We start from the raw sequence: 22,214 nt of genomic DNA, 5'->3' as shown, positions 1-22,214 counted from the left end.
ACAAAACCAAACATACTACAAAATAAAATAGAATAGATATGTACAAGTAAAATAAATAAATAGAGTAATAAATATGTACAAACATATATACATATATACAGGTGCTGTGGGGAAGGGAAGGATGTAAGATGGGGGGGTTGCAGAGGGGGAATTTGGTCGAATTTGTTCTCTGCCTGTTGTCAGATATTTGGTAAGTAGTGTTTCAGTCAGTTTAAGGATTGGTAGAATGGACATTCGAATACTGCTTTACACGCTATTTTGCGTATTAGGTTCACGGGGGATTGGGACTGTGTTTGCCATGAATTCCTTACGTGTTTAACGGCGTCAGCGGTCGATAAATATTTCAATTGGAATTGGAGCAGAAGTTGCCCGATCCATTTTCCAAGCAAGAAGCACTCAATAAATAGGACTGATTGACTGACTTGACTGACTCAGAGCTACGCAGGGGGCAAATGGCAGAGGCAAGATTAGAACCCAAGTGTTTGATTCCCAGGCCCGGGCTCTCTCCATGGGCCATGCAACTTCCCTAGATAATAATAATAACGATGGCATTTTTTAAGCGCTAACTACGTGCCAAACACTGTTCTAAGCACTGATAATGATAATATATAATATAATATTATATATAATAATATAATAATATATAATATAATATTATATACAATATATATATATATATTAAGCTGGCTCTCTTCCTCCCTTCAAGGCCCTGCTGAGAGCTCACCTCCTCCAGGAGGCCTTCCCAGACTGAGCCCCTTCCTTCCTCTCCCCCTCGTCCCCCTCTCCATCCCCCCATCTTACCTCCTTCCCTTCCCCACAGCACCTGTATATATGTATATATGTTTGTACATATTTTTTACTCTATTCATTTATTTATTCTATTTGTACATATCTATTCTATTTATTTTATTTTGTTAGTATGTTTGGTTTTGTTCTCTGTCTCCCCCTTTTAGACTGTGAGCCCACTGTTGGGTAGGGACTGTCTCTAGATGTTGCCAATTTGTACTTCCCAAGCGCTTAGTACAGTGCTCTGCACATAGTAAGCGCTCAATAAATACGATTGATGATGAATAATAATGTAATAATAATGGCATTTATTAAGCGCTTACTATGTGCAAAGCACTGTTCTAAGCGCTGATGGTATTTCAAAGTGGGCAGCGGTGAACAGTTGGGGCCCAGGAGTCGAGACACCGGAATTCTAGTCCCAGCCCTGCCACTGACCTGCTGTGTGACCTCAGACAAGTCACTTAACCTCTCTGAGCCCGTTGAGTCAGCTGGGTCTAGAGAAGCAGCGTGGCTCAGTGGAAAGAGCCCGGGCTCTGGAGTCAGAGGTCATGGGTTCAAATCCCAGCTCCACCACTTGTCAGCTGTGTGACTCTGGACTCTGAAGTCACTTAACTTCTCTGGGCCTCAGTTCCCTCATCTGTAAAATGGGGATTAAGACTGTGAGCCCTCCGTGGGACAACCTGATCACCTTGTAACCTCCCCAGCGCTTAGAACAGTGCTTTGCACATAGTAAGTGCTTAATAAATGCCATCATTATTATTATTAATTCCATCTCCGCCACTTGCCTGTAGTGTGACCTTGGGCAAGCCACTTCACTTCTCTGGGCCTCAGTTCCCTCATCTGTAAAATGGGGATTGAGACTGTGCGCCCCACGTGGGACAGGGACTGTGTCCAACCTAATATGCTTGTATCCACCCCAGCACTTTGTACAGTGCCTGGCACATAGTTAAGCGCTTAACAAATACCGTAATAACAATAATAATAATAATAATCTGGGAAATGGGAAGAATAACACCTCCCTCTCGGGACCTCACCGGGAGGTTGTGGGGTCAAAATGAGCCAAGGAATTAGAAAAGGCTTTGGGAAAATAAAAGAGGTGGCCCAATTCTGGGGAGGATTATTTTTACAACAAACATTTCTTTCGCTGGGACGAGGAAAACCAGCCGACCGACAACAGCCCCGAGTCACCGAGCAATTTAGCCTGGCAATAAGTGATTTTAATTCTACAGGAATCTTAGAGAGGCAAGGGTGCAGATCTACAGACAATATGGCGCATAAAGCAGCCTTTTCCTGCCTGAACAGTAATGATAATCACCAATTATGGTACTCGTTACGCACTTACTATGTGCCCAGCACTGTTCTAAGCGCTGGGGTAGATCCGAGTTATCAGGTTGGACTCGTTCCCTGTCCCCTTCTGTCCCTCACACGCTTCATCCACATTTTCCAGATGGGGGAACTGAGGCCCAGAGAGGTGAAGTGACAGAGCATCGCGGGGTGAGACAGGAGGGGTGAGAGGGGAGAGGGGTGGACAGGGGGTGGACAGAAGGTTGGGGGGGAAGAGGGATGACCAGAGGGTTGAGGGATGGGACAAGAGGCGGAGAGGGGTGGACATTGGGGTGGACAGAGGGTAGCAGGGGAAGAGGGGTGGACAGAGGGTTTGGGGGTGTGATAAGAGGGCGAGAGGAGTGGATGGGGTTGGTCAGAGGATGGGGGAAGAGGGGCGGACAGGGGGTTGGGGAAGGGGAAAGGAGTGGTCAGGGGGGTGGACAGAGGGTTGGGGAAGAAGGGTGGACAAAGGGTTGGGGGGTGGGACAAGAAGGGGAGAGGGGTGGACGGGGGGTGGCCAGAGGGTTGGAGGTGAAGAGGGGTGGCCAGAGGGTTGGGGGGTGGGACAAGAAGGGGACAGGGGTGGATGGGGGTTGGACAGGGGGTGGCCAGAGGGTTGGGGGTAAAGACGGGGGGCCAGAGGGTTGGGGGTGGGACAAAGGGGGGAAGGGAGTGGACAAGGAGGTGGTCAGAGGGTTGGAGGTGAAGAGGGGTGGCCAGAGGGTTGGGGGGGGGGAACAAAGGGGAGAAGGGGGTGGACAGGGAGGTCGCCAGAAGGCTGGTGGGAGGGACAAGGGGGAGGGGGGAGAGGGGTGGACGGGGGGTGGCCAGAGGGTTGGAGGTGAAGATTGGTGGACGGGGGTTGGACGGAGGGTGGCCAGAGGGTTGGAGGTGAAGAGGGGTGGCCAGAGGGTTGGTGGGAGGGACAGGGGGTGGACAGGGGGATGGCCGGAGGGTTGGAGTTGAAGAGGATGGACAGAGGGTTGGGGGGAGGGACAAGAGGGAGCGACTGATGGACGGGGGGGTGGCCAGAGGGCTGCAGGTGAAGAGGGGTGGACAGAGGGTTGGTAGGAGGGACACGAAGGGGAGAGGAGTGGACAGGGAGGTGGCCAGAGGGGCGGAGATGACGAGGGGTGGCCAGGTGGGACAAAGGGGAGGAGGGGGTGCACAGGGAGGTGGCCAGAGGGTTGGAGATGACGAGGGGTGGCCAGAGGGTTTGGGAGTGGGACTAAGGGGGCGGGGGGGGGGGGGGACAGGCAGGTGGCCAGAAGGTTGGTGGGAGGGATAAGAGGGGGACAGGAGTGGACAGGGAGGTGGCCAGAGGGTCGGAGATGATGAGCGGTGGCCAGAGGGCTGGTGGGAAGGACAAAGGGGGGGTGGACAGGGAGGTGGCCAGAGGGTTTGGGGGGAGGGACAAGGCGGGGAGGGAGAGGGGTGGACAGGGGGTTGGAGGTGAAGGGGGGTGGACAGAGGGAGGGTGGGAGGGACAATTGGGGGGGAGAGGGGTGGACGGGGGGTGGCCAGGGGGTTGGTGGGAGGGACAAGAGGGGGAGAGGAGTGGACAGGGAGGTGGCCAGAGGGGCGGAGATGACGAGGGGTGGCCGGAGGGCTGGTGGGAGGGACAAAGGGGGGGCGGGTCCCGAGGGTTGTGGCCAAGGAAGGGGTGGGCCCCTGGCAGGCGCCTGTCCCCGCCCCCGGGCCCCCCGCCCCCCCCACTTTCCTTGCCGCGGCCTGGATGGAGCCGAGCCGCTGGGCCCTGGGCCTGGGCCTGCTCCTGGGGGCCCTGGGGGTCCTGGGGGGGCCGGAGGCGCCGGGGGGGCCGGGCCTGGCAGCGGGGGACAGCTGCCACTCGTTCGGGGGGGGGCACGTGTACCCCGGCCAGGCCGCCCGCACCGCCGACCCCCGAAACCGGCCCAGCGCCCACCCGCACCGCTCCGAGGCCCACAGTACGTGCCAGCCCGGGGGGGTCGGGGGGGGGCCCGATCCAACGGCAGCGGCCCGGCCGAGGCGCTTACTACGTGCCAGGCACCGTGCTGAGCGCCGGGGTGGATGCAAGATCAGCGCCATCCTATAATGGTGGCCTGGGTTAAACGCTTACTACGTGCCAGGCACCGTTCCAAGCGCTGGGGTGGAGGCAAGATCATCGTCATCGTACAATGGTGGGATTGGTTAGGCGCTTACTACGTGCCTGGTACCGTACTAAGCGCTGGGGTGGTTGCAAGATCATCGTCACCGTATAATGATGGGATTGGTTAAGCGCTTACTACGGGCCTGGGCCTGGTACCGTAGTAAGCGCTGGGGTGGATGCAAGATCATCGTCATCGTATAAGGGTGGGATTTGGTTAAGCGCTTACTACGTGCCTGGTACCGTACTAAGCGCTCGGGTGGTTGCAAGATCATCGTCATCGTATAATGGTGGCCTGGGTTAAGCGCTTACTACGGGCCCGGTACCGTACTAAGCGCTGGGGTGGATGCAAGATCATCGTCATCGTATAATGGTGGGATTGGTTAAGCGCTTACTACGGGCCTGGTACCGTACTAAGCGCTGGGGTGGATGCAAGATCATCGTCACCGTATAATGGTGGGATTGGTTAAGCGCTTACTACGTGCCTGGGCCTGGTACCGTACTAAGCGCTGGGGTGGATGCAAGATCATCGTCATCATATAACGGTGGGAGTGGTTAAGCGCTTACTACGTGCCAGGCACCGTACTAAGCGCTGGGGTGGGTGCAAGATCATCGTCATCGTATAATGGTGGGATTGGTTAAGCGCTTACTACGTGCCTGGTACCGTACTAAGCGCTGGGGTGGATGCAGGATCATCGTCATCATGTAATGGGGGGATTGGTTAAGCGCTTACTACGTGCCAGGCACCGTACTAAGCGCTGGGGTGGGTGCAAGATCATCGTCATCGTATAATGGTGGGATTGGTTAAGCGCTTACTACGTGCCCGGTACCGTACTAAGCGCTGGGGTGGATGCAGGATCATCGTCATCATGTAATGGGGGGATTGGTTAAGCGCTTACTACGTGCCCGGTACCGTACTAAGCGCTGGGGTGGATACATGATCATCGTCATCGTATAATGGTGGGATTGGTTAAGCGCTTACTACGTGCCTGGTACCGTACTAAGCGCTGGGGTGGAGGCAAGATCATCGTCATCGTATAATGGTGGGATTGGTTAAGCGCTTACTACGTGACTGGTACCGTACTAAGCGCTGGGATGGATGCAAGATCATCGTCATCATGTGTAATGGGGGGATTGGTTAAGCGCTTACTACGTGCCACGCACCGTACTAAGCGCTGGGGTGGATGCAAGATCATCGTCATCGTATAAGGGTGGGATTGGTTAAGTGCTTACTACGGGCCCGGTACCGTACTAAGCGCTGGGGTGGATGCAGGATCATCGTCATCATGTAATGGGGGGATTGGTTAAGCGCTTACTACGTGCCCGGTACCGTACTAAGCGCTGGGGTGGATACATGATCATCGTCATCGTATAATGGTGGGATTGGTTAAGCGCTTACTACGTGCCTGGTACCGTACTAAGCGCTGGGGTGGATGCAAGATCATCGTCATCGTATAATGGTGGGATTGGTTAAGCGCTTACTACGTGCCTGGTACCGTACTAAGCGCTGGGGTGGATGCAGGATCATCGTCATCATGTAATGGGGGGATTTGTTAAGCGCTTACTACGTGCCACGCACCGTACTAAGCGCTGGGGTGGATGCAAGATCATAGTCATCGTATAAGGGTGGGATTGGTTAAGCGCTTACTACGGGCCTGGCACTGTACTATGCACCGGGGAAGAGACGCGATCATCATATAGTGGTGGTGTTGGTTAAGCGCTTGCTACGTTCCAGGCACTGTACTAAGCGCTGGCGTGGATACAAGATCATCCCCCCGGCCTTACCTCCTTCCCCTCCCCACAGCACCTGTATATATGTTTGTACAGATTTATTACTCTATTTTACTTGTACATATTTACTATTCTATTTTTTCTATTTTGTTAATACGTTTTGTTTTGTTCTCTGTCTCCCCCTTCTAGACCGTGAGCCCGCTGTTGGGTTGGGACCGTCTCTATCTGTTGCCAACTTGGACTTCCCAAGCGCTTAGTACAGTGCTCTGCACACAGTAAGCGCTCGATAAATACGATTGAATGAATGAATATGTTGCCAACTTGGACTTCCCAAGCGCTTAGTGCAGTGCTCTGCACACAGTAAGCGCTCGATAAATACGATTGAATGAATGAATACATTGCCAACTTGGACTTCCCAAGCGCTTAGTGCAGTGCTCTGCACACAGTAAGCGCTCGATAAATACGATTGAATGAATGAATACATTGCCAACTTGGACTTCCCAAGCGCTTAGTCCAGTGCTCTGCACACAGTAAGCGCTCGATAAATACGATTGAATGAATGAATATGTTGCCAACTTGGACTTCCCAAGCGCCTAGTGCAGTGCTCTGCACACAGTAAGTGCTCGATAAATACGATTGAATGAATGAATATGTTGCCAACTTGGACTTCCCAAGCGCTTAGTCCAGTGCTCTGCACACAGTAAGCGCTTGATAAATACGATTAAATGAGTGAATCATTATTATCGTATAATGGTGGGACGTATTAAACACTTACTTTGTGGCAGGCAGCGTGCTAGGCACTTGGGTGGACACGCGATCGTTATCATCATATAATGGTGAGGTTGGTCAAGCGCTTACTCTGTGGCAGGCTCTGTGTTAAGCTTTGGGGTAGATAGGAAATTGCAATAATAATAATAATAATAATAATAATGATAATAAATAATAATAAAATTATGGCCCATCCTGTCGTGCCCCGGCGCTTAGAACAGTGCTTTGCACATAGTAAGCGCTTAATAAATGCCATTATTATTATTATTATTATTATCCCCCTCCCCCGGCTTGGCCCGTGAACCCAGGCATTCCCGGAAACCCAGGCCCTGCTCCAGCTCAAGGCCCAGCCTGGGCTATTCATGCATTCATTCAATCGTATTTATTGAGCGCTTACTGTGTGCAGAGCACTGGACTAAGCGCTTGGGAAGTCCAAGTCGGCAACAGCTAGAGACGGTCCCTACCCATCAACGGGCTCACAGTCTAGAAGGGGGAGACAGACAACAAAACAAAACATATTAACAGAATAAAATCAATAGAATAAATATGTGCAAGTAAAATAAATCAATAAATAGAGTACTAAATCCGTACAAACATATATCCATATATACGCGTGCTGTGGGGAAGGGAAGGAGGTAAGGCAGGGGAGGAGGGCAAGAGGAAGGAGGGGGCTCAGTGTGGGAAGGCCTCCTGGAGGAGGTGAGCTCTCAGTAGGGCTTTGAAGGGAGGAAGAGAGCTAGCTTCAATCAACCAATCAATCAATCGTATTTATTGAGCGCTTACTGTGTGCAGGGCACTGTACTAAGCGCTTGGGAAGTACAAGTTGGCAACATATAGAGACAGTCCCTAGACTCCGAGCCCCGGCCTCTAACCACTAGGCGAAGCTGCTTCTCATGTGCTGGTACTCTTTTCAAACTGAAACTTTTAGACTGTGAGCCCACTGTTGGGTAGGGACTGTCTCTAGATGTTGCCAGCTTGTACTTCCCAAGCGCTTAGTACAGTGCTCTGCACACAGTAAGCGCTCAATAAATACGATTGATGATGAAAGTTAAACAGTTGTTGCCCCCGGAGATTACAAACTGATTCCTCCTACTTCACTACATGTGGCCATTTGGAAAGAGCGTGGGCCTGGGAATCGGAAGACCTGGGATCTAATCCTCGGCCAGTTAATTTAACTTGTCTCGGCCTCAGTTTCCTCATCTGTTAAATAAAATGCCTGGGAGGGGTTTGTTTGTTTTTTTTATGGTATTTGTCAAGCACGTACTCTGCGTCAAGCACGATACTAAGCGCTGGGGTAAATATAATAATAATAATAATAATGGCATTTGTTAAGCGCTTACTGTGTGCAAAGCACTGTTCTAAGCACTGGGGAGGTTACAAGGTGATCAGGTTGTCCCACGGGGGGTTCACAGCCTTAATCCCCATTTTACAGATGAGGGAACTGAGGCACAGAGAAGTGAAGTGACTTGCCCAAAGTCACCCAGCTGACAACTGGTGGAGCCGGGAGTTGAACCCCTGACCTCTGACTCCAAAGCCCGTGCTCTTTCCGCTGAGCCATGCTGCTGTTTATTGTTGTCGTCCTCTCCCAAGCACTTAGTACAGTGCTCTGCACACAGTAAGCGCTCAATAAATACGATTGATGATGAAAGTTAAACAGTTGTTGCCCCTGGAGATTACAAACTGATTCCTCCTACTTCACTACGTGGCCATTTGGAAAGAGCGTGGGCCTGGGAATCGGAAGACCCGGGATCTAATCCTCAGCCGGTTATTTAACTTCTCTGGGCCTCAGTTTCCTCATCTGTCAAATAAAATACCTGGGAGGGGTTTGTTTGTTTTTTTTATGGTATTTGTCAAGCACGTACTCTGCGTCAGGCATGATACTAAGCGCTGGGGTAAATATAATAATAATAATAATGGCATTTGTTAAGCGCTTACTGTGTGCAAAGCACTGTTCTAAGTACTGGGGAGGTTACAGGGTGATCAGGTTTTCCCACGGGGGGTTCACAGCCTTAATCCCCATTTTACAGATGAGGGAACTGAGGCACAGAGAAGTGAAGTGACTTGCCCAAAGTCACCCAGCTGACAACTGGTGGAGCCGGGATTTGAACCCCTGACCTCTGACTCCAAAGCCCGGGCTCTTTCCGCTGAGCCACGCTGCTGTTTATTGTTGTCGTCCTCTCCCAAGCGCTTAGTCCAGTGTTCTGCACACAGCAAGCGCTCAATAAATACCACTGGCTGAGGAAAAGACACCATCACCAGCTCAGAGAATCCCTGCTCTCTACAAGCTCTGGTGAAATTTAGAAGGATAAATTGGCTTAAAGTTTAGAGGGACCCAATCGAACAGTTAAGTTAGGCCCTGGCTCTGATTTTAGCGTCGCCTCAACTGTTATTTTACTTGTACATAGCTATTCTATTTATTTTATTTTGTTAATATGTTTTGTTCTCTGTCTCCCCCTTCTAGACTGTGAGCCCACTGTTGGGTAGGGACCATCTCTAGATGCTGCCAACTTGGACTTCCCAAGCGCTTAGTACAGTGCTCTGCACACAGTAAGCGCTCAATAAACACGATAGATTGATTGATTGACTGATTGATGGACAGCATGGAAGCAAGAGGCGAATGAGAGTATGGGACCTATTGTTCTCACAAGCCCAGAGGAAGTCATTATGGGGCACTGAGTTGTTAATTTTGAATTTCCTTGAAGAGATTCGCCTGAAATTTGTTTCAATAAAAACCTGAAGAATTCTTCAAAGCCTCTGGTAGTATCCAGGAAATGTGTCCTAAAATATACCTGTAGATGTTCTGATGGTAATAATAATAATAATTATGGTATGTAATAATAATAATTGCGGCATCTGCTCAGCACTTGCTACGTGCCAGGCACTGTTCTAAGCGCTGGGGTGGATACAAGCAAATCGGTCCACGTCCCCCGCGGGGCTCACAAGCTTAGTCCCCATTTTACGGACGGAGGCCCAGAGAAGTGAAGTGACTTGCCCAAGGCCTCAGACCAGACAAGTGGCGGAGTCAGAATTAGAACCCAGGTCCTTGTTACTCCCAGGCCCGGGCTCTAACCGGTAGCCCATGCGGTTTCTTTTCACCCGTCAAATGGGGATGATAGTAAGCGCTTAACAAAAGATTAACGCCTCTTCTCCCCTCGCTCTCCCCTCTGCCTCATCTGTGCACTTGGATCTGTGACCTTTGGACATTTGAGATTCGCCCCCAACCCAGCAGCTCTTGCGGACATAACTTTAAATTATACACTATAAATTATTATTCGTATTAAAGCCTGTCTCCTTCTCTAGACCATAAGCTCATTTCAGGCAGGGAACGTGTCTGCTAATTCTGTCGTGTTGTCTCCCAAGCGCTTAGAACAGTGCTCTGCACATTGTAAGTGCTCAATAAATACCACTGATCGACAAATACCATTTAAAAAAAAAAAAGTTAGGAAAAAAAGTAGCCCAGAGAGGACAACGGACTTGACTGAGGCCATGACTCTTGAATCGGTGCTCTTTCCACTGAACCACCCTACCCCCCTCCCTCTTGCCCTCCAAACTTCCAAATATTTTCCAGTCTCTCCTGCAGATGCCCTGACCACTGGGCTAAGGATCGCTGAGTTGAAGCACGTCTCGGACTGTTGATCGACACGTCGGTTTTTCCAACCTAACCCCTTGGACCTTCTCTACGTGCTTTTTTCTAGTCTCCAAACCAGCGCCTGACTGGGAAGGAACGGCGGTGATCAACGGAGAATTCAAAGAACTGAAGCTAACAGATTACCGAGGAAAATACCTGGTTTTCTTCTTCTACCCACTTGACTTGTGAGTTCGATTTCAGGGCCTCTGTTTTCGTGTCATCTCAAGTGTCTTAGGAAATGGCATTGAGGATCGTGATCTGTTACGGGAAAGAACAAAAAGAAAGAGCACAGAGAAAGTGCTCGGTAAATATTAGGGATTTATTGAATGCCACCTAATCGAAATCATCGTTTTAATCAATTGGCTTTCTTCTTTTTCTTTCTTACGGTAGTTGCAAAGTGCTTGCTAGGTGCCAGGGATCTGATTAAGCTAATCAGGTTGGATACAGTCCATGTCCAATGTGGGGACATGGGAATTTTATTCCCTTCTAGACTGTGAGCCCACTGTTGGGTAGGGACCGTCTCTATATGTTGCCAACTTGCACTTCCCAATCAATCAATCGTATTTATTGAGCGCTTACTGTGTGCAGAGCACTGTACTAAGCGCTTGGGAAATACAAGTTGGCAACATATAGAGATGGTCCCTACCCAACAGTGGGCTCACAGTCTAGAAGGGGGAGACAGAGAACAAAACAAAACATATTAACAAAATAAAATGAATAGATATGTACAAGTAAAATAAATAAATAGAGTAATAAATATGTACAAACATATATACATATATGCAGGTGCTGTGGGGGAGGGAAGGAGGTAATACGGGGGGGGCGAGGGGGAGAGGAAGGAGGGGGCTCAGTCTGGCGCTTTTCACCCAAATGACCCGTTTTGAAATGAACGTCCTGGATTAAGGGCGCGGTCTCCCAAGCGTTTAGCGCAGTGTTCCTCCCGAGCGCTCAGTGAGTACTACTGATTGAGAGATTCGTGCCTTCCACGGCTTGTAGGGTTTTACTGAGGAACCTCTAGACGGGGTGGGGGTCTTAAAAACAGAAACCCACGTAGAACTTCACTCGCTGGCTGGAGTAAAAAAAGAAAGGAAAGAAATCATTTTCTCTTTTAACCTTTCAGCACTTTTGTATGTCCAACCGAGATCATCGCCTTTGGAGACAGGATTGCAGAATTCAGAGCTATAAATACCGAAGTGGTGGCCTGCTCTGTTGACTCACAGTTCACCCACCTGGCATGGTATGTCACATAACCCTGAGACCTTCAGAGAGGGGAAAAACAGCACCTGGGAGGTTGCCTCATGGGGAATTTCCGTCCAGCTGCTTCGGCAGAATGTAGTTTCTCTTGAACAGTACGCTTGGATCCTGTATCCGCAAGGCCCCGGGGTAGGGATCGCTTTGGAAATGCCTCATTCGATCAGGCGGATTTATTTCTGGTTTAAAGACGCCTAAAGATGTCCGCCAGAAGCAACTCAGCAGTTGGGAGGCGTTGGAGCGGTGAAGCAAGAAAAGATACCGCTTGTTCTAGCTTTCTCCGCAATTACGCTGCTGCTGTTGCCGTCCCTAAATCCAGAAGGAAACCGTACAGCGTGGAGCAAAACGGGTGTTTTGTTTTCCAAATAATAATAGTGATGATGATGATGGCATTTATTAAGCGCTTACTGTGTGCAAAGCACTGTTCTAAGAGCTGGGCATCTGTCTCTCGGTGGTGGGGTTGAATCGATCTCTGGGAAGAGGGGCCTGATCGGGGACCCCGTGGGGGTTGACGAGGTTTGGGGACCACCTCAGGATTGTGGGGAGGGAGGTAGTAAGCAGAGAAATCCCACCAAGCTCCCTCTTGACCGGGTGGTCGTGCCAAGAGAAGAACGCGGTGTCCGAGGCAAAATTCTGCAGACTGAATTTTGTGTGGGACACGGAACGTCTGATTTTAGTCCTCTACCTACCCCCCGGGGCTTGGCACAAAATAAGGGTAAGCACTTGGTTCTATTATTATCATTTATCAGTAAGACGGGTGATAGAGCCATTATTCCCGAGTGCATAAAGCCATTTCTTTCTTCGCAGTAGCCTTTGGCTTTGCGGGCCGTTTGCTCTGGGCAGATTGGGCTCCGGAAAAGGATCATTTCTGCAAAGAAATCTCTTTCGAAACCATACTTGGACCCAGCCAGACCCGGCCAGTGTGTTTGAAAACTAAACCAAATAATCAGTGCCCAAAAAGGAATCTGATTTCTTTAGCCACAGCTACTAAGGGTTTATCTCCACGTGGACAATTATCCAGTTGTTTCAAACAGCCTGGCACAGTTCGGGCCAAAGAGTATCTTTAGGCCGCGGTTATTTCGATAGTTTGTGGGCCTAGAGCCCAGGCAGTGACTACCAAGTTATAGCTCATCGCGTGACTCTAGAGAAAATGCCTTAATCACCGTGGCTCAGTTTCCCCAGCTTTAAAATAAGAAGAACTCTTCTTTAAGCATTTGTCTCCCCCAGGAAAAGTAACTGGATTGGCTAAAGGGAATGTTTGTTCTTATATTGAACTCTCCCAAGCACTCAGTACAGTGCTGTGCACACAGTAAGCGCTCACTAAATACGACTGAATGAATAAAGGGCTTTGTGCTCAATCAATCTCAATCGTATTTATTGAGCGCTTACTGTGTGCAGAGCACTGTACTAAGCACTTGGGAAGTCCAAGTTGGCAACATATAGAGACAGTCCCTACCCAGCAGTGGGCTCACAGTCTAAAAGGGGGAGACAGAGAACAAAACCAAACATACTAACAAAATAAAATAAATAGAATAGATATGTACAAGTAAAATAAATAAATAGAGTAATATAAATAAATATAAATGAATGACAGGTTTTATCCTGACTTTTCACATTTCAATCAATCAATCAATCGTATTTATTGAGCGCTCACTATGTGCAGAGCACTGTACTAAGCGCTTGGGAAGTACAAATTGGCAACATATAGAGACAGTCCCTACCCAACAGTGGGCTCACAGTCTAAAAGGGGGAGACAGAGAATAAAACCAAACATACTAACAAAATAAAATCTTTTCACATTTCCGACAGACATTTGGCCACACGCCCGACTTGGAAAGTTTCAACTTGAACATTTTATCCCAAACGAGGTCAATTAAGAGTTACAGATATAGTTTTTTGATATGACCCTTTTTCTCCCCAAAACATTTTCCCATCAGTCATCTCCCTTTTACCGTTGTGACGTTTCTGTGAGATTAGAGAGCAGTAAATAAATACCCTTTCATAACCACTCGCGGCCACCCCCGCCACTGAGAGAGTGTGAACCCCGATCCGGTTCTGCCTCCGTCTTCTTGTCCAGAAATTTGAGGGCACGGTGACCTGTTTGAGAAGCAGCGTGCGGGTGGTAAATCACAGGGGTACCATGCAATCGTATTTATTTATTGAGCGCTTCCTAGACGCTCCTGAGAATTCAGGGGTAAGGGAAAGATCGCCACTCTGAGCACGCTGCTCTTGATGGGTTGTAGGATTAATACGCCTCGGAAACAAGGAGGGCTCGGGCCGATGAAGATTCCTCTCCTCTCGGATTTGACTCATCAGATATCGAAGGACTACGGGGTTTACCTGGAGGACTTGGGACACACTCTGAGGTAAGGCCAGGTAGCTTTTATGGCCTAGGTGGGTCTCCTCTCCAAAGATAAGCAGAAGCAGCACGGCCTAGCAGTCGGAAGACTTGGGTTCTAATCCCGGCTCCGCCGCTTGTCTGCTGCATAATAATAATAATAATGACAGCATTTATTAAGTGCCTACTATGTGCAATGAACTCTTCTAAGTGCTGGGGAGGTTACAAGGTGGTTAGGTGGTTGTCCCACGGGGGGCTCACAGTCTTCATCCCCATTCGACAGATGAGGTAACTGAGGCCCAGAGAAGTGAAGTGACTTGCTCCAAGTCACACAGCTGACAAGTGGCCGAGCCGGGATTTGAACCCATATCCTCTGACTCCAAAGCCCGGGCTCTTTCCACTGAGCCACGCTGCTTCCCTAAATGACCTCGGCCAAGCTGTGTCGCTTCACTGGGACTCGGTTCCCTCATCTGTAAAATGGGGGTTAAGACCGTGAGCCCATGTGGGACAGGGTCCAACGGTGAACGTACCCCAGTGCTTTGTACAGTATCTGGCACATAGTAAGCACTGAACAAATACCATCAAAAAAGATTTTTTTAAAAAAGGGGGGGTTGTTTGGTTGAAAACTTTTCTCTATTGATCCGGTATCCGCACGGGTGGATCTTAACCAGATCAGTAGGACTGATTTCTGCTTGGAAGTCTAAAAGTCTGAATGTCCACAAGAAGCGTCTCAACAAATAGGAGGCGTTGCAATCGATCAATCAATCAATCGTATTTATTGAGCGCTTACTGTGTGCAGAGCACTGTACTAAGCGCTTGGGAAGTCCAAGTTGGCAACGTATAGAGACGGTCCCTACCCAACAGTGGGATCACAGTCTAAAAGGGGGGCTCAGTTGCAATGGGGGTGAGACGGGAAAAGATATTGGTAGCAGTAGCTTCACTGAAGTTATAGCCACTGCGCTCACTAAAAGCAGTCTTTTAGACTGTGAGCCCACTGTTGGGTAGGGACTGTCTCTATATGTTGCCAATTTGTACTTCCCAAGTGCTTAGCACAGTGCTCTGCACACAGTAAGCGCTCAATCAATACGATTGATGATGATAAAAGCAGTTTCCTAAAACTCTACGTCATCAGTAGCCTATTCCCTAACGGATCAACAAACGTTTCTACACCGTAATTCGATGAAAACAGTAGTAGTATTAAAAACAATAATAATAATAGAGGAACCTTTTAAGCACTTTCCATGTGCCAAGTAGTAGTATTAAAAACAATAATAATAATAGAGGAACCTTTTAAGCACTTTCTATGTACCAAGCACTGTACTAGATACACGATAATCAGGTCTCACATGGGGGTCACAGTCTATAATGATAATAATAATTTTGGTATCTGTTAAGCATTTACTACGTGCCAAGCACTGTTCTAAGCAGTGGGGGAGATACAAGGTGATCAGGTTGTCCCACGTGGGGCTCACAGTCTTAATCCCCATTTTCCAGATGAGGGAACTGAGGCCCAGAGAAGTGAAGTGACTTGCCCAAAGTCACACAGCTGAGAAGTGGCGGAGCCGGGATTAGAACCTATGACCTCTGACGCCCAAGCTGCACTCTTTCCATTAAACCACGCTGCTTCACTATGTAGGAGGGAGCACAGAGACTGAGTCCCCATTTTGCAGGGGAGAGAACTGAGGCCAGAATAATAATAATAATAATTAATAATAATGATAATGATAATGGCATTTGTTAAGCGCTTACTATGTGCAAAGCACTGTTCTAAGCGCTATGGGGGGATACAAGGTGATCAGGTTGTCCCACGTGGGACTCACAGTCTTAATCCCCATTTTACAGATGAGGTAACTGAGGCCCAGAGAAGAGAAGTGGCTTGTCCAAGGTCACGCAGCAGAGCCGGGATCAGAACCTCTGGCTCCCAGGCCTGGGCTCTTTCCGCTAGGCCATCCTGCTTCTCAACAGGGCTAAGGCATGCCAGAAGCCACATGGCTCAGCGGAAAGAGCCCGGGCTTTGGAGTCAGAGGTCATGGGTTCAAATCCCGGCTCCACCACCTGTCAGCTGTGTGACTTTGGGCAAGTCACTTCTCTGGGCCTCGGTTACCTCATCTGTAAAATGGGGATGAAGATTGAGCCCCCTGTGGGACAACCTGATCACCTTGTAACCTCCCTGGCGCTTAGAACAGTGTGTTGCACACAGTAAGCGCTTAATAAATGCTATCATTATTATTATATTGTTCCGTATATGGTGCTGTCATCCCCTCCCAAGCGCCTCGTACAGTGCCGCGCACACAGTAAGCACTCAGTAAGTACGACCGGATGAATGGGAAGCCCTTCCCCTTGGGTCCCAGGGTCGGGGGAGGAGGGGAGGACCAGCCGAGGTGTTAATTAGGGGAAGTCACGTCTGCTGTTGTTTCCCAGGGGCCTCTTCATCATCGATGACAAAGGCATCCTCCGGCAGATCACGATGAACGACCTTCCGGTGGGCAGATCGGTGGACGAGACGTTACGCCTGGTGCAGGCGTTCCAGTACACGGACAAACACGGAGAAGGTGGGTCCCGGCCCCGAGGGCTTGGACGGAGCCCGGGCCTGGGAGGTGGAAGGTCATGGGTTCCAATCCCGGCTCCGCCACTTCTCTGCTTCTCACTTCTCACTTCCCTTCTCTGGGCCTCAATTCCCTCTTCTGTAAATGGGGATTAAAACTGTGTCTGTGACTTAGGAAGAGCCTACCATTTTCCCTGTTTTTCCATCACAGCCAGACTAGAAGAAAAAACATCCTGCGGGATAGATCTTAAGACAGATTGGATACTTTGGTCGGCGGACATTTCGCCGAAGGCCAGAGGCCTGTTCGGGTTTGTTTTCCAAATAGTTTTAAAGTCCCCTTGGACGGGATCGTAAACTCTTTCATCGGGCAGGTTCAAAGAGCGGACATTACTAAGGGGGACGTGCTATTTTGCAGGATCCCAGAAAACACAGGACGAGCTCTTGCTAAACTCTGTCTTTTCACTTCCCCAAAAATCTAGATTTTCCCCTTGGCAAAGTGAAAATGACAAAAAATAATGAAGTCGTTTTAAGAGCTTAGGCGCCGGTCTGAGTGGTGCAGCAGACAAGTGGTGGAGCTGGAATTAGAACCCATGACCTTCCTACTCCCAGGCCTGGGCTCTATCCACTTTGCCACCCTGCCTCTGGTACAGACCTCTAGACTGTGAGCTCGTTGTGGGCAGGGAATGTGTCCGATTCATTCATTCATTCACTCATTCAATCGCATTTATTGAGCGCTTACTGTGTGCAGAGCACTGTACTAAGCGCTTGGGAAGTACAAGTTGGCAACATCTAGAGACGGTCTCTACCCATCAGCGGGCTCACAGTCTAGAAAGGGGAGACGGAGAACGAAACAAAACATATTAACAAAATAAAATAAATAGAATAAATATGTACAAATAAAATAAATAGAGTAATCATCATCAATCGTATTTATTGAGCGCTTACTGTGTGCAGAGCACTGTACTAAGCGCTTGGGAAGTACAAGTTGGCAACATATAGAGACGGTCCCTACCCAACAGTGGGCTCACAGTCTAAAAGGGGGAGACAGAGAACTGAACCAAACATACTAACAAAATAAAATAAATAGAATAGATATGTACGAGTAAAATAAATAGAGTAATAAATATGGACAAACATATATACAGGTGCTGTGGGGAAGGGAAGGAGGTAAGATGGGGGGATGGAGAGGGGGAACGAGGGGGAGAGGAGGGAAGGGGCTCAGTCTGGGTCTGATGTTATATTGTCCTCTCCCAAGCGCTTAGTACAGTGCTTTCCACACAGTAAGCGCTCAATAAATACGATTCAATGAATGAATGAGTGAACCTTGCATTCAGTAGGTGCTCAGACAACAGGACTGTATCCCAACGGTGATTTTCCTTTTCAAACGGGTAACTGTTCTCCCACTGTGGACCTTCGAGAAAATTCCTCAGGAAAGCCGTCACGGTGGGCGTCTGGGAAGTTTCCCACTGAGTCCAGCCGAGGATGTTGGGTTTCCACTCACTCGGACTTTTGTTTCTTTTTCCTTTCAGTCTGCCCCGCCGGCTGGAAACCCGGGAGCGAAACAGTAAGTGAGGGTCGGAAGGGCCGTCCGCATTTTGGCCCCAAATGGCCACCTCCCCGTTCCCCCGGGCACCTCAGGGGGTTATCGGTCAACCGCTGGATTCTGAGGCTTTGAGGTGGGAAGAGGTGGACGGAGCCGATACTAATAATAATAGTATTTGTGAAGCGCTTACTATGTGCCAGGCCTGTACTAAGCGCCGGGGTGGCTACAAGCAAATCGAGCTGGACACGGTCCCTGTCCCGGGGGGGCTCACCGTCTCGATCCCCATTTTACAGATGAGGTGACTGAGGTCCAGAGAAGTGAAGGGATTTGGCCAAAGTCCCACAGCAGACAAGTGGCAGAGCAGAATTAGAGTCCGTGTCCTTCTGACTCCTGGGCTCGGGTTCTATTCACTACACCAGACCTAGCCTGAGTGCGATTGTTGAAGCCGCAGGAAGCAAAACAACGGGGGGATCGGACCATCACTAGCTTTGACCGGGCGCTTACGGTGTTCAGTACACTGTGCTAAGCCCGTGCAGGGAGTACAGAGTCCGCAGATACGATCCCTGCCCTCAGGAAGTTTGCAACCTTGCGGAGTAAGGGCAGCGATTCACGGTCGAAGCCGGGGACTGATCACCAGAGAAGATGAAGTCCCTGGGCCACAGGGAAACGAAACTGAGCCAGTCCAATCTTCGTGGGAGTTTCCTTCTGCTGACTGGGCAAGATAAGATCCAGAAGCATTCATTCACTCATTCATTCAGTCGTATTTGAGCGCTTACTGTGTGCAGGGCACTGTACTAAGCACTTGGGTGAGGGCAACATAACAAGCAGACACTTCCCTGCGCACAACGAGCTTACAGTCTAGAGGGAGAGGCAGATATTATTAGAAATAAATACGTGACAACAATAGACATAAGCGGTATGGGGCTGGGGGGGGGGGTGAATAAAGAGAGCAAGTCAGGGTGATGCAGAAGGGAGTGGGAGAAGAGGAAAGGAGCGCTTAGGGAAGGCCTCTTGGAGGAGATGGGCCTTCAATAAAGCTGTAAAGAGTCATTGTGTCAGATATGGAGGCCTTCCCAGACTGAGCCCCTTCCTCTCCTCCTCGTCCCCCTCTCCATCCCCCCATCTTACCTCCTTCCCTTCCCCACAGCACCTGTATATATGGTTGTACATATTTATTACTCTATTTATTTATTTTGCTTGTACATTTCTATCCTATTTATTTTATTTTGTTGGTATGTTTGGTTTTGTTCTCTGTCTCCCCCTTTTAGACTGTGAGCCCACTGTTGGGTAGGGACTGTCTCTATGTATTGCCAATTTGTACTTCCCAAGCGCTTAGTACAGTGCTCTACACATAGTAAGCGCTCAATAAATACGATTGATTGATTGATTGATATGAGGAGGGAGGGAGTTCCAGGCCGGAGGCAGGATGCGGGCGAGAAGTCGGCGGCGAAATAGACGAGATGGAGGCAAAGTGAGAAGCTTGGCATTAGAGGAGCCGAGTGTGCGGGCTGGGCTGGAGTAGAAGAGCACTAGAGGTGAGGTAGAAGGGGGCAAGTTGGTTGAATGCTTTAAATCCGACGGTAAGGAGTTTCTGTTTGATGCGGAGAGGGGTGGGCAACCACCGGAGGGTCTTGAAGAGTGGGGAAACACGGCCCAAACGTTTTTATACAAAAGTGAGCCGGGCGGCAGAGTGAAGTATGGACCGGCGTGGGGAGAGACAGGCAGGGAGGTCAGCAGAGAGGCTAAAAGAGTAATCAGAGTGAGTTAGGAGAAGTCCTTGGATTATCTCTTCTCTCAAAATAGGGTTTGGGAAAATGGGGACCAGGTAGGAGATGGGGGAGGGTGTGAGAGCGGTGTTAATTTCAGGGTCCTCAGGAAACTCTCAGCGTATCCACGTGAACGCCCGCGCTCCGACGACCGGGTGGGCCTTTAGAGGCCGCAGCTGACCCCCCAACAAATAAACCTTCCCCCGCACAAGCCGTTCAGACGCTAGAACCGTTAATGGGGAACGGCGAAACGGAGCCGGCCAATTAAAGATCCACTGATGTCCGGAGCCGTGCCTCCCGGTGTGTTCGATTTAAATCAGATCAGACCCGAAGAGGCAATGAGAGCGTGGTGGCCGAGAGAAGAGCTGTGAGTAAAAGCCAAGGCAACTTGATTTCAGACGTGAATTGGGTAAAGCGAATTTTAGATCTGCCCACGGGCTCTTGGGCCGGTAAGTACCAAATTCGGTCGCCCCGGCCCCGATGGGACCCATGCCTACACGGAAACGGGAGCTCGTGACCGAGGCAGTGGTGATACTAAGTGGCTTGAGACTGTGAGCTCGTTGTGAGCGGGGACTGGTACCCTCCCAAGCGCTTCCTACAGTGCTCTGCCCACGGTAAACGCTCAACAAATACGACTGAATGAGACTGATGCTTGACTTTTTCTTTTCTCTCCCCTCCCCGCGGCAGATAATCCCAGATCCGGCCGGAAAACTGAAGTATTTCGACAAACTGAACTGAAGTTGGCTCGGTCGGGGCGGGACCAGTTCGAGGACCACAAATAAAATGCCCCGAGTTTTGCTAGTTTGGTGTGGCTGCGTGGTGCGGAGGGGCACGGAAATGGGTTGGGCCTTTGGAGGGGAGGGTGAGGCCCCGGGCGTGAGGCCAACTGAGGCTCCCTCGGTAGGTTCGGTTTCAGACCTTCTAGTGATGATGGTTCTTGTCAAGCGCTTACTATGTGTCATCATCATCAATCGTATTTATTGAGCGCTTACTGTGTGCAGAGCACTGTGCGAAGCGCTTGGGAAGTACAAGTGTCAAGCGAGGTTCGCCGCGCTGGGGTAGATACAAGCCATTAAGAGAAGCAGCGTGGCTTGGTGGAAAGAGCCCGGGCTTTGCCGTCAGAGGTCTTGGCTTCAAATTCCGGCTCCGCCGATTGTCAGCTGTGTGACTTTGGGCAAGTCGCTTCACTTCTCTGGGCCTCAGTTACCTCATCTGTAAAATGGGGATTAAGATTGTGAGCCCCCCATGGGACAACCTGATCACCTTGTATCCGCCCCCCAGCACTTAGAGCAGTGCTTTGCACATAGTAAGCGCTTAATAAATGCCATTATTAAGCAAGGTTCGCCACGCTGGGGTAGATACGAGCCATTAAGAGAAGCAGCGTGGCTCGGTGGAAAGAGCCCGGGCTTTGCCATCAGAGGTCATGGCTTCAAATTCCGGCTCCGCCGATTGTCAGCTGTGTGACTTTGGGCAAGTCGTTTCACTTCTCTGGGCCTCAGTTACCTCATCTGTAAAATGGGGATTAAGATCGTGAGCCCCCCATGGGACAACCTGATCACCTTGTATCCGCCCCCCAGCACTTAGAACAGTGCTTTGCACATAGTAAGCGCTTAATAAATGCCATTATTAAGCAAGGTTCGCCGCTCTGGGGTAGATACAAGTCATTAAGAGAAGCAGCGTGGCTCGGTGAAAAGAGCCCGGGCTTTGTCGTCAGAGGTCATGGCTTCAAATTCCGGCTCCGCCAATTGTTAGCTGTGTGACTTTGGGCAAGTCGCTTCACTTCTCTGGGCCTCAGTTACCTCATCTGTAAAATGGGGATTAAGATTGTGAGCCCCCCGTGGGACAACCTGATAATAATAATAATAATGATGGCATTTATTAAGCGCTTACTATGTGCAAAGCACTGTTCTAAGCCCTGGGGAGGTTACAGGCTGATCAGGTTGTCCCACGGGGGGCTCACAGTCTTAATCCCCATTTTACAGATGAGGTAACTGAGGCACAGAGAAGTTAAGTGACTTGCCCAAAATCACACAGCTGACAAGTGGCGGAGTCGGGATTTGAACTGGTGGCCTCTGACTCCAAAGCCCGGGCTCTTTCCACTGAGCTACGCTGCTTCTCAATGTTTGTGAAGTGCTTACTATGTGCCAAGCGCTGTTTTAAGCTCTGGGGGAGATCCAAGCTAATCAGGTTGGACGCAGTCCCTGTCTCACATGGGGCTCCCAGGCTCAAGCCCCATTTCCCAGACGAGGGAACTGAGGCACAGAGAATGAAGTGACCTGCCCAAGGTCACACAGCAGACGTGTGGTGGAGGCAAGATTAGAACTCAGGTCCTTCTGACTCCCAAGCCCCATTCTCAATCCACTAGGCCCTCCCTCAGCCCACAGGATTTACATCCATATCTGCAATT

General features: G+C 49.8%; 1 protein-coding gene across 1 annotated transcript in view; it reads left to right on the top strand.

Moving 5' to 3' along the window:
- PRDX4 (peroxiredoxin 4) overlaps positions 1-20,608 on the top strand; it is a 53,410-nt gene extending 32,802 nt beyond the window's left edge. The window contains exons 4-10 of the mRNA XM_038756991.1: positions 3,920-4,058; positions 10,432-10,549; positions 11,485-11,601; positions 13,859-13,981; positions 16,375-16,505; positions 18,028-18,062; positions 20,495-20,608. Coding sequence (XP_038612919.1) covers positions 3,920-4,058; positions 10,432-10,549; positions 11,485-11,601; positions 13,859-13,981; positions 16,375-16,505; positions 18,028-18,062; positions 20,495-20,545 — 714 coding nt within the window. The 3' untranslated portion in view covers positions 20,546-20,608. The remainder of the gene's footprint in view (positions 1-3,919; positions 4,059-10,431; positions 10,550-11,484; positions 11,602-13,858; positions 13,982-16,374; positions 16,506-18,027; positions 18,063-20,494) is intronic.
- The last annotated feature ends 1,606 nt before the right edge of the window (positions 20,609-22,214 follow it).

This window comes from Tachyglossus aculeatus, chromosome 15 (assembly GCF_015852505.1).
Source record: "Tachyglossus aculeatus isolate mTacAcu1 chromosome 15, mTacAcu1.pri, whole genome shotgun sequence".
In the NCBI taxonomy this organism is placed as follows: Eukaryota; Metazoa; Chordata; class Mammalia; order Monotremata; family Tachyglossidae; genus Tachyglossus; species Tachyglossus aculeatus.
This window is presented reverse-complemented; position numbering and strand designations above follow the sequence as displayed.